Consider the following 16,676-nt stretch of genomic DNA (forward strand, 5'->3'; position numbering starts at 1 on the left):
TTTTGGGAAAAATAAATTTCCAAGAACACAAGGAGATGACTCAGAGTCACAATAAGAATTAGTATAATGATTAACTGTTTATAGATCATGATATTAATATGGCAATCTAATCACTTTTCATAATTAGCTTAAACCAGATTCTATTCAGTATTTTTAAATAAACTAATAAATATTTTTTAAAATAGAAGTCTCTATGACCAGAAACATGCTACCCTGTAAGAATCACAACCGTTTTAAGCCTTAGAATAATCATTACACCAATAAACCTTGCTCATGTTGTGGGTCAATGGGCCTGAAAAGCACAGATTAATAAAACACAAGTAATTTCAATTTCCCCAAAAGTCTGGAAAAAGTATTATAAGAACTGTTACTTTACTGTTTCATTTATGAAATTCTAAAAGCCAACAACTGTTCTAGATTATTTATGAAGCCAACTTAATCCTTAAGATATGATTTCAGATACCCAATGTTCATACCAAGTAGCTGAACAAAAAATGGCAAATCCTCCAAATCTATTCTTCCCTTTGCAAACCTGTTTCCTTATGGTACAAGTTGGTCAATTTTAAGTTCAAGCCATCTCAGCAGGTAAGAATCTTACTGGTTCCCATCCCCGAAAGAAATCCATATGCTGCTATTCCTCTCCCTGAGAACTGCACATGAAAAAGTGAAATCACTTTAAGCTGGAAAGAGCATGAAGATCCTCAGGTTTTAATGTGGAATGGAGGAAAGAACACAAAATTTGGAGTCAAGAGATATGGATTCAACGTGTGGCTATGAGACTCCCCAACTGAGTTGCTCTGGGAAAGCTGGTTAACTTCACTGAACCTCCAATTCCTCACATGTAAAATAGGAAAAATAAATATTTCACAGGGTTTTTCAAAGATTCAAATGAAACGATGGATGCGAACATGCTTTATAAATCGGAAAGTGCTATGTGTCCCACAGATGACACAGCAGTTAGTGGCACAGCTTGTCTTCCTGCCTGCCAGGTTCAGGCTATTCTCAACATAGCAACTGTAATGATTGCTTTAAAATCTAGGTCAGATTACTATGTCACTCCTCTGCTCAAAATCTTCAGATGGCTCTTCATTTCTATCATGGTAAAAGCCCAAATCCTTACAATGACCAAGGCCTCACTAAATTTAACCCCTCCTTCCACCGTATCTCTCTGGCATCATCTCCTATTACTCTCCCCCTTGCTCACTTTAGTCCAACCATACTGACCCCCTCGCTTTTCCTTGAACATGCAAGGCACACTTCCACCCTAGCACTTTTGTACTGGTTGTTCCTTCTGCCTGGAATGCTCTTCCTCCATATATCCATATGGCTATTTATCACCTTCAAGCCTTGGTTCAAATGTCTACTTTACAGTGATCACTATTTAAAACTACAATTCCAACTACCACTCTCACACTTGTAAAACCATTTACCCTACTATATTTTATCCCTTTGTTCTATTATTTCACTTATTATGTTTGCTGTCTGGATGTCCCTGTAGGTACAGAGACCTGTTTTGTTCGAGGACAATGCTTAACCCATAGAAGGCATTCTTTTTTTTTTTTTAAATAACAGATAAATGAATTTTATGTAACATGCCAGGAGAAAAAATCCAGATCTTTATTTTAGGGAAACTAACCCACAACTCAAGAACAGCAGGTGGTAAACTCATTATTATACCATCTCCAGATCCAGGAACAGGAAATTATGTTAATTTTCATTGCAACTGAGGCTAAAGACAGGGAGTTCCCAAGGGAGCTCTCCAAATCTTAAAAAAGCTATTTTTCTCCGTTTATTGAATGGTTCACAGATGATTTTTGCAGACTTGTAGTAAATGGGGGTAATTTACTAGAAACAGAAATTTGACTGAAGGAAGAAATAGATCAATAGTTGAGATTTTTTTTTAAAAAATCCTCTAAATAGCAGTTCTCAGAATCAGGGATTACCAGACCCTGAGAAGAAACACGTACTTTACAGTGGCAGTTTGCCAAGTGAGCCAACAAGAGCAAGAAAACAACCTGAGATTCTTTCATCCATTCAGTGAACAATTATAAAGCAAGCACTCTTCTAACAGGCGATGATCAGTCTTGGAACCCAGCCACTATACTCCGAGGAAGGCCAAGCAGCTTGTGGAGAGGCCCAAATGAAGAAAAGCCGAGACCCTCTAGCCAATAGCCCTGGCTCAGGTCCCAGCTCAGGCCAGCACCAACCTGCTGGCCTGATGAGTGAGCCAGCTCGAAAGTAAGGTCCTCCACCCTGAGCCAACCCCGTTGATACTCCATGGAGCAAAGAAGCACTGTTTCTACTGAGATGTTGAATTTCCCAAACTGCAGATGTTTCAGCAAAGTAACTGACTGCTATTGTTTTAAGCCTTTAAGCTTTGGGGTGGTTTGCTACACAGCAATAAATAACTAATACACTATAGTTATTAAATTGCTAAAGTCAATGAGTCAATGTTTAATACAAAAAGTCTGTGTGCAAACAACTCTTTGGTATCCTCTCACTTGAGAAAGGCACACTCTACTCATTCTCAATGTCAAAAAGATGCCTGTAAATTTGAGTGCAATCTCTTCTATTATATTCCCACCAATCCCATCAACCCATAAAATATATATTTTCTCCTTTCACATCCAATCTTAAGCTTTAGGAAAACGGGTAAAGTTATTGGATGGAGTCCTAACTCCTCTATCTGTAAACACCAGCTTCTTCTCTGCATGGATCGCTGTTGTTCTATTAATGACTAACACAAGGGCTCCAAAGGCAGGCTGTGAATCCTAGCTCTGCCAAATGCTAGCTGTGACTTCAGCTTCCGCATCTGTAAAATGGAGATAATAACACTTACCTTAGAGTTCAAGGAGGAATTGATTTTGTATAAAGTGCTTAGACTAGTACTTGGTGCAGAGCAAATGTTTGATAAATAAAAGCTTAACACAACAAAACACACAAAAACTGCTACCTTTACCAACCAAGCACAGGTGGTATCAACATACAGCCAAACCCAGATTATTTTGAAACTGCCTTCACTTTTTTATTCATCTTCTTTTTTCCAACGGTCTTATTTCCATTTAGCTCTCATTTTCAAATTCACATCACACAAAAAAAAAAGGGGGGAGAAGGAAAAATGAAAGCAAGTAATGCTGTTTTATTGAGAATTCCAGTAAAAGAGTTGAGATAGAAAGCCATATAAGGCATACAGAGTATCTGTGATTCCCCAATATTAGCTCCTCAGAGCTCATGGATTGTGACAAACTGCCTGGGAACATAAGACATCAATGCCAGCTTATGTTCACAACACACAGACACCATGAAGTCTAGATGCACAGCACACACAGTTCATGCTATACTAGCCATAACTCTGTTAAAAACAATCTGTAGAATAACCCTTAAAATATGTTTCAAATGCTTACTGAAATGACAGAACAGGTCAAATCTGGAGAAAATAAGACATTAAAGGCAAACTGCCTAGAAGCGGTAAATAATTACATATATATTTTGAAAAATCAAAAGTTTCAAAGTTATCTTATACTACCTTAATATTAGGCTAGACCTTCACTTATTACAAAGTAAAGCTGTGTATTCCTCTATTATTTATGTTTTGCACAGCTCAGTACTGAAAATGGTGCTTGAGAAAGCTATTTCAGACAAACCATCCACTGGTCCTTGTTTTATGTTAAACTAAGATTTGTAGTCTAAAGAAAATATCAAAGTAACCAACTTAAACTCTGACAGTTTTCTCATCTGCCCTAGTCTCTCACTGATGCCCTCTCACAAGACAGAAGCAGCAGAAGTTACCACATTATCTCCTTTTATCTTTGAAAGTGACATAGTGACTTATTCAAGGTAAAGAAGGAAGTTAGCAAAGGATGTACGTTTCTGATTTCAACTGTCCTTCCCTTCACTGTAACAAATCAAGTCTGAGGGGGAAGGTAGCCAAGTGATATATGATAAAGCCACTGTGATACCTCCTCATAAGCCTCCCTATATATAACTCACACGAAAGCCAAAACTAAAGAAAATCAGCAACAGAATTTTCCACGCCCTCAAAACTCAGCTCTTCACTGCTGATAGACTCTAAGCCATTTTTTTAAAGGATGGAATCCACAGGGGCTAGAAGAAAAGAGAACCAATTACTTTGTGCAGATACTTTTTTGAAGAACATGAGTAAATTAGACTATTTGGGAAAAGAACTGCCCTTAGCTCTGCTACCTCTCTGCAATCCCAGATTCAATAACACCTGGTATTTAGATGTATTTCTTCAGTTTATGTGTCACTTTGATAAATGTGGAAAGTACTTTTAGCCAAAAACTTGAACTAGATTTCATTTAAAAACCTGGCTGAACAAAACCATGTACACTTGGTGGTTTGAAGTCTGACATTTAAATTATACAGTAACTTTTAACTTACAGCCAATAGTGATATCATGCAGCAAAGTGTGCTCAGCAATTGAATAAGGAAAAAAAACTGAAGCCAGATTTGGGGACAGGCTCATCTCAGGATAAAAAGTTAGAATTCTTCCTATAAAAATAATGAAAAGCTGACAAACTTGGAGAATATTGGAATTAGAGACATTTTATTTCTAACCAGTTTCAGGCCACTCAAATTCAATACCATATTCGCTGTGGTTACCTTTCCCCTATAACATAGTCTCATAAGAAAACCACAGAGTAGCTCGTCCTTAAGTAGTACAATTTGCCCTTCCTCATCAAAGTCTGATGTCTCAAACTGTAAAGATTCTGGTTCTTGTGAGGGGACAGCACCCAACCAGAACAAACAAGGGAAAAGTATTATCAATTTCAAACACTTGTTAATTTTTTTTAACACCTAATATATTTAAAACAGCCTCGGGATGTTGCCTTATTATTTGCAGAAAAGGAGAATGGTTATAGTGACTTTTTAAATAGTAGAAAGGGAAACATGTAACAAAGGAATCTATATACTGAAGTCCTATGTGCCAGGAAGAAGTTCCTCTCACAGGGTTCTGTAATGAGTCCTGTTCTGTCCAAAACACAGGTCCATAAATTTCCTCAATTATATAATACAAACCTATGACTATACAAGCGTCTGTCTAGAAATTTAATAAAAATTTCTCTTATATATATCATCTTCTAATTTAATGGATAAGTGCTCTTACAATTACCATAGGGGTCAATATATAGAAAGAAATATAAAACTATACACAGTAGTTTTCAACCCTGGACATACCTCAAGATCACCTAAAGAAAAATACTTTGTTTAAAAATAAATGATTTAAGGACTTCTCTGGTGGCACAGTGGTTAAGAATCCGCCTGCCAATGCAGGGGACATGGGTTTGATCCCTGATCCGGGAAGATCCCACATGCCACGGAACAACTAAGCCCATGTGCTGCAACTACTAAGCCCGTGTGCCGCAACTACTGAGCCCGTGCGCCGCAACAACTGGGCCCACGTGCCACAACTACTGAAGCCCGTGCACCTAGAGCCCATGCTCCACAACAAAAGAAGCCACCGCAATGAGAAGCCCACGCACCACAATGAAGAGTAGCCCCCACTCACCGCAACTAGAGAAAGCCCGCGCACGGCAACGAAGACCCAGTGCAGCCAAAAATAAATGAATAAACAAATTTTTTAAATAAAAATAAATGATTTAGACCCATCTCACTAGATTCCATAGGTTTGGGGTAGGGCTCAGTTAGCTCTCTTTTTAAGATTTCGTAGTGATTATGTACAGGAAAGGTTGAAAACCACTATGAGAGAATTTACCAAAAAGTCATCCAAACTGTTAAGGAGAAAAAGAAAATTAGCAAAACATCAGACAAATTTCTATGATAAAAACTGTAGCCCTACCATTACTCAACAGTCAACAAAACTCAGAACATAACAAAGCTGATAATAAACAACAGATTGCAAGTAGCATTTAGACTGATGTTTTTCCAACTAGCTCTCAATCACCCTGTTTTATAAAGAAGGAATTATTTTTAACACAGTTTGTTGCTGGTTAAACTTTATGTTGATAACAGAATCTTTCAGAAATTCTTTTCTTTCTATCAAAATTAATCTATTTTCCCTTTTTCTTCCCTTATTTCCCCCTCATTTCTTAAATAAATTCAGCTTCCCTCTGCGAAGAAATATTTTTACCAGTGTCTAAAATGAACACTGCTCATTCCCCCTACCTCACTGTATTTCCTTGGTATCTGTACAAGTCTGAGATTTACATCAATCCTTGGGGTCTGGGAGCAAGTTAAACTTACCTAATGTCAAAATAGTGATGAAGTGCAAACTTAAAACAACAACAAAACTTACAAATCAAACAGAAACACAGCATAGAGAAGTAATGAAAAACCATGCCTTTGGTATGAACAACATCAGGTATGAACTTTGACCACTGCGTTAAGGAAGTACGAACCCAAGAGGAGGAAATTCTAAAGATTAAGTACTCTCCCTAACAAAGAAAATATCTTTCTCAACCTCATAAAATTTAAATGTAATAACGATTTATACTGTACCCTATCCAATTTCAACGTCTGTTAGAAGGTTTAGTGTCTGAAAAATGACTAGAAGAAACTACATTTATAGTGCAGAAAGTAGTAGTAATGAGATAAAGAGAACAGCTATGAAAATTAAGGTTATCTTAGAAAATGTACAATCAGAAAAACATAAAGAAAATGGAACCAGTCATACAGAGTGAAGTAAGTCAGAAAGAGAAAAACAAATATCGTATATTAACGCATATATGTGGAACCTAGAAAAATGGTACAGATGAACCAGTTTGCAAGGCAGAAATAGAGACACAGATGTAGAGCACAAACGTATGGACACCAAGGGGGGAAAGCGGTGGGGGGTGGGGGGGGTGGGGGAGGTGTGATGAATTGGTAGATTGGGATTGACATATACACACTAATATGTATAAAATAGATAACGAATAAGAACCTGCTGTATGAAAAATAAAATAAAATTAAATTAAAAAAAAAAAAGAAAATGGAACCAGTCATAAGAGGCCCAGGACTCAAAAGAAAATTTTTTTTGCCATTTTTATTCTTGTAAGAGGGGGGACAACTTCTCTTCCATTTCTGTATTATACCTTGGTTACTGTCATGTGTCATACACTTCTCTTGGAATGTCCTTCTCTCCTTCTTTCCTTATAAATCTTTAATTCTACTTTCCTCTGTGAAGTCTTTCCTTATAATAACTCTCTCCATTTATCTCCCTCTTCTCAGTACAACACTCACAACATACACCACATTACTTGGTGCTCACTATGACATTTCCTTGCACTAGTCACTGTTTCATGCTGTTCTCCTTTACAGTGAACATGATGGCCTATGTGACCTGAACACAGCCTACCCTTTCAGCCCAATTGTTTACCATTCCCCACCGTACATTCTACGCTCATTAACATTCAATCATTCATTCATTTAGTCACTCAACAATCATCCAACAAATATTTATCAAGTAGCTACAACACGTCAAGCTCAATCTAAAAGCAAGGTAAGCTCTAGCCATCCGTGACTGCTTCTTACTGTGGGTAAAAGCCATCTTCTTTCACCTCTCCAAGCATTTGTTCAGAATATTGCCTCTGCCTGGAATGCCCTTTCCTCTCTGTCACCATGACGAAAACCTTCTTTGCAATTCAGTGCAACATGTGTCTACCATGTACTACATACACTACGCTAGATGCTGAGAATATATAAAAAAAGGAATAAGGCAGAACTTCTATTCTCAAAAAAAAAAAAAGGAGGGAATTCCGTGGCAGTCCAGTGGTTAGGACTCAGCACTTTCACTGCCAGGGCCCAGGTTCGATCCCTCGTTGGGGAACTAAGATCCCACAAGCTGCTCAGTGAGGCCAAAAAAAAAAATGGTCCATGGGAAACTGTGGAATCTCAATAAAGTAAGCACCACAAAGAATTAAAAAAAAAAAAAAAAAGGAAAAAGGAGTCTATAGTGATGAAGACAGATACACCAACAAATAATTAGTAAAATATGATACATTCTATTATATGTATACAGGATAATTTGGGAACACCAAGAAATACTCAGCCCAGCCTAGGGGTGAGCTGAACTTGCTCAATGCCACTTCTGAAGTCTGTAATAACAATTCCCTTGCTTTTCTTTATAGCTATACCATTTATGCACATGCATTCATAATGTACAGTTTTTCTGATCTGAACTTTCTATAAATGTAATCATATTGTACATATTTTTCTGCAATTTGCTTTTCCCATACAGTATGGTACTTTCTACAAGGTCTGATAAATAGCATTTTAATACCATAATTTAAAACCAAATTTCATTATGACTTCTTTGATCTATGGGTTATTTAGAACTGTGCCTTTTAATTTTTAGTAGTATAGGAGTTCTTTGTTTCATCTTTTTGTTATTGATTTCTAGCTTAATTGCACTGACAGTAAATGTAGTCCATATGTTAGTTTTTGAAACTTGCTGATATTTCCTTTATGACCTAGTACAGATTAATTTTTAACACTTTCATATATGGTTGGAAAACTATGTGTTGATAGATGCCATATATATACATAAAGCCACTAGATCAAATTTAATAATGACAATAATCAAATCTTCTGTATCCTTGCAGATTTTCTTGTCTATGTGGTCTATCAATTACTGAGAGAGGTATGCTAAAATTTGCCACTATGGCAGCAGAATGTCAATTTTCTCCTGCAGGTCCATCAGTGATTGTTTCCAAGCTATATTATTAGGAACACACTAATTTAGAATTATTATATCTTCCTGATAAACTATACTTTTAAATCAGCATGTAGTGACTAGGTCTAATAATACTTTTCTCCTTAAAGTATATGTATCTGATATTAATAGAGTAACTCCAGCTTTCTTTTAGCTACTGTTTGCTTTTCCATCCTTTGATCTTCTACTTTTCTGTAGCTTTATGCCTTTAGGTGTTTCTCTTATAAACAGCATGAAGTTGAATTTTGCTTTTCTCCCACATCCAGTCTGACAATCTTTGCCTTCTAAATGCACAGTTCAGTACATTTCCATTTATTGTGATTACAGATAATATTCTAGATTCATTTCTACTACAATATTTTGTGCTTTCATAATCTGTTTATTTCTCTCTTCATGCCATCTTTTTGACTGAATCTGTCCACCTCATTCCACAATACTACTTCTAACAGATTTTGAAATGATATATTCTAATTATATTTTGTTAGATGTTACCCCTCCAAACTTTAAAATGCCAATTAATTTAACAAGTCTAAACATAGTCATTATCTTTACCTACTTCCCAAACAATAGAAACTTTGAGTGCTTTAAGTTCAGTCACACCCCTCACAATGTATCAGATGTTATTGTCCAGAAATTATAGTAGTCCCCCTTTACCTGTGGTATCACTTTCCGCGGTTTCATTTACCTGCGATCAACCACATACTAAAGATATTAAATGAAAAATTCCGGAAATAAACAATTCATAAATTTTAAATTGTGCACTATTCTGAGTAGCATGATGAAGTCTCCCACTGTCCTGCTCAGTCCCGCCCTTTCAAGACGTCAATCATCCCTTTGTTTAGTGTATCCCACTGGTTTAGTCACTTAGCAGCCATCTCAGTTACTAGGTCAACTGTCGCAGTATCAGTATTGCAGTGTTTGTGTTCAAGTAACCCTTATTTTACTTAATAATGGCCCCAAAGTGCAAGAGTAGTGATGCTGGCAATCTGTATATGCCAAAGCCGTAAAGTGCTTCCTTTAAGTGAAAAGGTAAAGTTCTCTACTTAATATGGAAAGGGAAAAAATCATATGCTGAGGTTGCTAAGATCTACGGTAAGAACAAATCTTCTATCCATGAAATTGTGAAGAAGGAAAAAGAAATTCGTACTAGTTTTGTCATCACATCTCAAGCTGCAGAAGTTATGGCCACAGTGTGTAAGTGCTTAGTTAAGATGGAAAAGACATTAAATTTGTACCATAAGCTATTTTGAGAGAGAAAGAGGTCACATTCACATAACTTTTATTACAGTATATTGTTATAATTGTTCTATTTTATTACTAGTTACTGCTGTTAACCTCTTACTGTGACTAATCTATAAATTAAACTTTATCATGGGTATGTACGTATAGAAAAAACATAGTATATATAGGGTTTGATACCATCCATGATGCCAAGGCATCCATGCGGTCTTGGAATATATCCCCCAAGGGTAAGGGGGGAATACTATACTTCCATCTTTATTTGTTTTAACCTTACAAACTAGACATTGTTAATGTTTTATACCATCAACTTTTTTAAAAGTTTCATTCACATTTATTATTTTTGTTGTTGTTGGCTCTTCATTTCTATATCTCAAAATCTTCTTTGAGGTTATTTTCCTTCTTCCTTAATACCTTGACACTTTTGAAGATTACAAAAATATTTTAATGTCCCCCTCAATCTGGCTTTATCTGATATTTCTTCATGGTAAAACCCAGGTTATGCCATTTTGGCAAGAACGTCACAGAAGTGATGTTGTGCCCTTTTCAGTGCATCACATCAGGAGGTACAAGATGTCAGTATGTCTCATGACTGGTGATGTTACTTTGATTACTAAGTTACTGTAGTGTAACCCCATAGTTATGGTAGTGTCTCTTAATATCTCTCAAGTTTTCCATCTCTATGTCTCTCTGTGTTACATTCTGTATAATTTCTTCAGATCCATCTTCCCATTTACTATTTCTTTCTTCAAATGTGCCTAATTTTTTGTTTTAACCTGTGCATTCTTTTTCTAATGTCAACTTTTTAATTATCACATTTCCAGATTTTTTTTCAAAATGTCCTGAATAATTCTTACAGTCTTTTGTTCTTTCGTCATACTTCAATTCCCTCTTTTATTTAACATATTTATTTTACCTCTAGTATCTGTTAATTCAAATATCCGTAGTCTTTCAGAGTTTTATTCTGCAGTTTATTTCCTCTAACTCTTATTCATGGTGGCCTGTTTCCTGGTGTGTTTAATAATTTGGGGGAGGTGAGAGGATGTGGATTCATGTTCAGTTGGAACCCTACTTTTGGCAATTTTTTAGATGTCTGTTTAAAGTGCCTTTCTCTGAGAAGGATTTACATTTGATCCTGCCAGGAGACTAGCAGTACCACCAACACAGGACTGCTTAAACTAAATTTTTGTCTTGGTTTTTTTGGGGGCCACACAAGTAGTGTAAATTCAGGCTCAAACTGCATGAGTTAGGGCTTGTGGTAAAGAGAAAATTCTTTCTTTGTTTCTACTCTACTCAAAGCCAATACCAAGATAGGTACTTACCAACACTCTCCCTATGTGGTATGGCAATCTACTTTTTTCTCTTTTAGCAACCAAGAATGTCAGTCTTTGGAAGTTCCAGCTTTATTTGGGTGGGGGTAGGAGGGCTTCAGTTGTGACTTCTCACCTTGTTTGGATCCAGAGCTTTCTTTCCTCTTCCCAGATGCTAGGACAAAAGGATGAGGAAATAACTCTAGGACAAGCACCACTTCCAGTGTTACCTTACCATTATGGATTTATGTTACCTTAATATTCTGGCCTCTGAGAAGTGCTTCCTTTTCCTCAGTTCAGCCATGAAATAAAAGAGTTTTGATTTGTTTTTTAATCCAGCATTTTCCGGTGTACTACAATGCAAAGTTTTTCTGTACCTCTAGCCCACCATACTGCCAAAAACAGAAGTCCTTAAGGTTTCTTGAAGAATGGTAGGAAAAAAAAATGCTTTATGGTTTAGCAGAAAAGGCAGAGTTTTCAATGATCATTTCTTAAAAAGAGATCTGGGTTAAATTTCAGGTTCTACAACTATAAAATACGACTAATGATCATAGAATCAACCCCAATGAGTAGTAAGTAAGAAGAGGGTTTCCTACCAATTCACATTTGTCCTGTTAAGCCATTCCCTGCTGCCTAGAGTTACTATTTTTATAGACCACCCAGAGTAGGCCAGTTCTTTGAATCCTGTGCCAAAAATAGCTAGATGCCTTCTTTACCATCCACACAATATCAATAAGGTCAGAAAAATTAACCCTTTTAAGTCTACTTAGTTTATTTTCTTTTTCTGTGCGATGACTATTCAGTAACCCCAAACTCTCCAAACTAGTCAGTTTTGCTACACATTACTTTGACAAAACTCTTACTTTAGATGTAAGATGTATTTACATTTCATCACCAAGTGCCTTCAGGAAATGTTTCTTAAGGCATACCTATATTTGGCAAATGTGTGTTATATATTTTCTCACTTGGACCCATACCAGTAAGGCACAAAAAGTTCAATTCTACATTGAACATCTGAAACAACATTAACAACACTACTATGGTAATGTGATCTCTTCTGAAAGAGTTTAGCTTCCTAAATTTAAAATGCTTTCGAAATCTCTGATTAAAATGTCTATTTGTCTGGCCAGACTTAGTTTTGTAGTACCTGAGAAAAGCTGAGTTAGAACTCACAATCTATTATTTAAAAGCCTATGCAGTTTCTGCACCAATTAAAACATAATAATGCTTGCTTTATAGATATTCAAGGCCACGGATGTGAAAGTTGTTCAATAAATATCTTCCAGGTGGTACTAATAAGGTTCAACTGGGGATTTCCCGCTCCTCTGGCAGATTCCCAGGTCTGAGAAGATCATTGGTTTTGCAGTGAAAAGACTGCAAACAATGAGGTCAATTAAGAAATGCTTCTGACTAATATACATGATGCAACATCTCCATTCCCAACATTTGGTTCAGGGGTGGATTTCAGTCTTTCAAACATTGTTGCTCTCTGAACTTTGATATTTCACTGTGCCAAATTTTCTCCAGAAGAAATAGTTCCTGCTTTTTATGAGTTTCATAGCCAGTTTCTTTCCTATTTCCTTCTTGGTATCTGGAGATATTCCAACTTGTTAAGACATTTGATATTTCTTCATTCCTTCTAGCTCTTCTCTTCGTTGTTTTTCTTCAATCTAAGCCTTTTAACATGTTTTTAAAATCTGAACAGTTCCTAATATTCCCACTACTTCTTGGCTTTCTGTTCCTAAAGCCTTCACACAGAGACAGACACAGATTTCCTTAGGTTGTTGCTCAGTATTTTCAAGTATTTAAACTTTCTCCCATTCTTAATTCTCCTTTTTGTACTGTTCATCTAATTTTTTTAAACACAAACCTTTATTAATAAATTGAGACCATTATCTCCTCCATCCATAATGGATCAATCTACTTGCTCACGGAAATAAGACCCAACCCGTGATACACCCGTCACCTCAGCATCAGTGAAGATCATTAATTCATTAAAAATTTTTGTTCCTGTCTTATTTTTCAGATCTCTGTTGACTTATGAGGGCTTTCACAGCAAGACGTCCCCAATACCATCCTCACTTCCTGCAGCATAATTCCATTCTCTTTATTCGTTCATCAAATGCTACTCCATAAAGCCTCTGTGACTACCATCATCAGAGTCACTGATGTTCCTTCAACAATATGCCCCTATTGGGAATTCCCTGGTGGTGCTGTGGATAAGACTCTGCGTTCCCAATGCAGTGGGTCTGGGTTCGATCCCTGGCCAGGGAACTAGATCCCACATGCATACCACAACTAAGAGTTCGCATGCCACAACGAAGGAGCCCACGTGCCACAACGAAGGAGCCCACGCGCTGCAACTACGGAGCCCGCCTGCCGCAACTAAGGAGCCCGCCTGCTGCAACTAAGACCCGGTGCAACCAAATAAATAAATAAATACTTTTAAATATATATATATATTAAAAAAAAAAGAATATGCCCCTACCTTTATACAACATCTACATAATTCTTTTTCATACTACAGTTGTTTACATATGTGCTTCTCTTACTAGACTTTTATTCACGTTTGCATTCCTGGCTCCTTGCTCAGTACCTGGCAAACAATAGTCCTCTAAAAATATTTGCTGTATGTCTGACTGAATAAATAATGAGTACCTCATATAGCCTAGATAAGAAATGAGGAACTAAAAGCACACAGCTTTTGAGAAATAGCAAATGAACACACATAACTGTGTATCTCCTCTGGGATGAACACTGTCTTGTCTCTACAGGACAAAATTAAAGAACTAGACAACATGATCTAAGACCTTATACCTGTGGCAAAATATGCATAAGAAACAATAACAGCACAAAGCACAACTTCAACAAGTGGAAGAAAATGTAACAAATTGATAACTGGTGAGAAGCAGTTGAATAAAGCAATATCAAGAATGTCAGTGGGGAGAGACTAAAACACATAAGTTGAAAGACAGAAGGAAGTTCTTTCAGTTTAGGAATGGTGTACATAAACATACAAAAATAGGAATTAGTAAATATATGCAGAGTATGGCAAGCAGGTTACTTGTCAATAAACACTAGATACATGTTTAATACATGCAAGTAGGTTTATAGCAACTCATACCAAAAGAAAAGATTTTTTGGTCAAGACTACAAGTAATCCTTTTAAAAGAGAAATACAACTAGCTAAAGACTTATCAAAAAATAACTTACTACTAATGGGGGGTGGGGGTAGGGGGGAACATATTCATTCATACCACAAATATTTATTGAGAGACCACTATGTGCCAGGCACTGTTCTAAGCACTGTAAAACAAAACAGAGATGAAAATCTCTGCAAGGAAATAAAGAAAATAAATAAGTAAATTCTATAGTATACTAGAATAGAAGAATCTTCAGGGTATAACTACTAATGGTCACCTTTAAAAACTGGTATTTAAATATAAGATAATAATTGAAACCTATGGCTCTGTTATCCTCAATGGCTGTGGCAAAAGTCACAGAGGAAAGTCAGTGGAAAAGTCATTATATAAAAGAGACTTTGAAAGGAAGAAATGAGTGTAGCTGGAGAAGTTCTAACAAATGGCCTACACCCATGAAGCCCCCTCTGGTACTGAGGGTCCCAGTATAAAACGCTTCATTTTGAGAGCTGCTGGTGACTCTATATTCACTCCACAGTAATCTGATTCACTTTATTCAAGGAATTTAATTATATTCAAGTTCCTAAGTCAGGATGACAAAGTTTTGATTAGCATGTCTCTTTTCTCCTTTATTAATCAAGAGATAGATCTTCATGAATAAAGAAGTCCCAGTCCTCAAATACAAAAATTAAAATGACAAAATAATTTTAATATGAAAAATATGGGTAAAATGTCAAGAGTAAATAATGAATAAAGTAGTAAAATAATTTTTTAATAATTCAGATGCTTACTCCAGGTATCTCTTCAGCATATTCTATGTAACTTGTCTAATGTAGTGTGAACTTTCAAAAATAAGTCAACTCAGAATTATGACTTCTTCACTGAGTTGCTTTAGTGAACTAATTAAAAAGTAGATAGGTCTCTGGGGCTCCATGATGAGATATCAAATGCTCTGGGGAATTGTGCTAACACCAAACAATAACAAAAGTCCAATACGAGATCTATATTTTATTTTTTAGAAACCAACTACATAGGAATAAAATGGGAGTGACCTAGTTTGGCCATCAAACATATGAAAAAGGGGGTCATTATACTATTTTTCTCTAATTTCTCTGTTTGAAAATCTTCATAATAAAAAGTTTTATTAATAAAAAAGAGATTATACAACTTTCAGTTCTCAACTAATTTTAATATAGATTTCGCTCCTATCCCTAATAAATCTGCTTTCCAAGATTACTGACCTGCTAATTACCAAATTCAATGTTCCTGTCTCAGTGTTCTGCCTCTCTCAAGCCCTCAGCATGTGATATCACTGCTCAAGCCCCTCTTGAAACTCTTTTCATCCTTAGCTTCAGAAAACCATTCTCTTCTCATTCTGTCCCTAACCCTATTCACTCTAAGTTTCTTTTCCTCAGTCAATCTACTGCTCATGCTGACTCCCTCAGATTCTTATTACTCTTCTTCCTCTATTTTTCTCCTTGGATAATCTCAGCTATTCCACTAACATCTCTGTTTGTCTGTCTACCTATCTATCATGGTAATTCCCAATATCTAGTCACTATCTCAAATTTCCCATACTACTAATAAAAACCATTGTCTTCCATCATAAAACCATTCATCTTTCTATGTTGGCTACCTCATATTACAGCATCACCATTCAGTCCCTCAAGATAGAAATTTTGGAATTATGTTTAATTTCTCTCTTTTCTTCCTCATGTTCCACATTGTATTCGTCATCAAATCCCACAGAGTCTATCTCAGAGATGTACCCTGAGATAGTCCATCCTTTCCATCACCATAGTCTAAGTTCAGGCCCTCATCTATTACCTTAAATACACCAACAGCCTCCTAATGCTGTCTCTACCAATAGTTTCTCCTCCATCCAATCCATTCTCAATACCACCCTCAGAGTCATCTTCCTAAGATACAAAACTGATTGTTACCCTCTGCCTAAAAACTCAGGAATGCCTGGTTTATAGTAGCACTGTATATAGCAGCATACAAGGCCCTTCATTATCCGGCCCCCACTTATACTGCTAGCCATATTTCCTCATACACACTCCCACATATATAAAAATGCACTGAATTTTTCATTTTTTTCCTGAAAATGTCAGGCCATTTCATAATTGTGCCTTTTATCATGCTGCTCCCTCTGCTTGGCATGCCTTTCCCATACTTTCCACCTGGCAAACTGTCATCACACTTTAAGATTCAGCTTCCTCTATGGGATGTCCCTTACCATTCTGTCATTCAACAAAAAAAATGTTTTGAGCATCTATCAATATGACATGAACCTTCTCCTCAAGGAATCCA

At 36.4% G+C, this 16,676-nt stretch overlaps 1 protein-coding gene across 7 annotated transcripts in view; it reads right to left on the reverse strand.

Annotated features, from left to right (window-relative positions):
* The window catches only part of ATF6 (activating transcription factor 6), a 226,613-nt gene that overhangs the window by 161,448 nt on the left and 48,489 nt on the right, over positions 1-16,676 (reverse strand). For 5 of the 7 annotated variants that reach the window (XM_082405507.1, XM_082405509.1, XM_082405506.1 and 2 more), the window contains one exon: positions 11,360-11,398. The exons of the other annotated variants lie outside the window; for them this stretch is intronic. In XM_082405507.1, the coding sequence (XP_082261633.1) occupies positions 11,360-11,398 (39 nt within the window). The remainder of the gene's footprint in view (positions 1-11,359; positions 11,399-16,676) is intronic. 7 annotated transcript variants of the gene reach the window in all.

This window comes from Balaenoptera borealis (assembly GCF_965194805.1).
Source record: "Balaenoptera borealis genome assembly, chromosome: 1".
Classification (NCBI taxonomy): domain Eukaryota; kingdom Metazoa; phylum Chordata; class Mammalia; order Artiodactyla; family Balaenopteridae; genus Balaenoptera; species Balaenoptera borealis.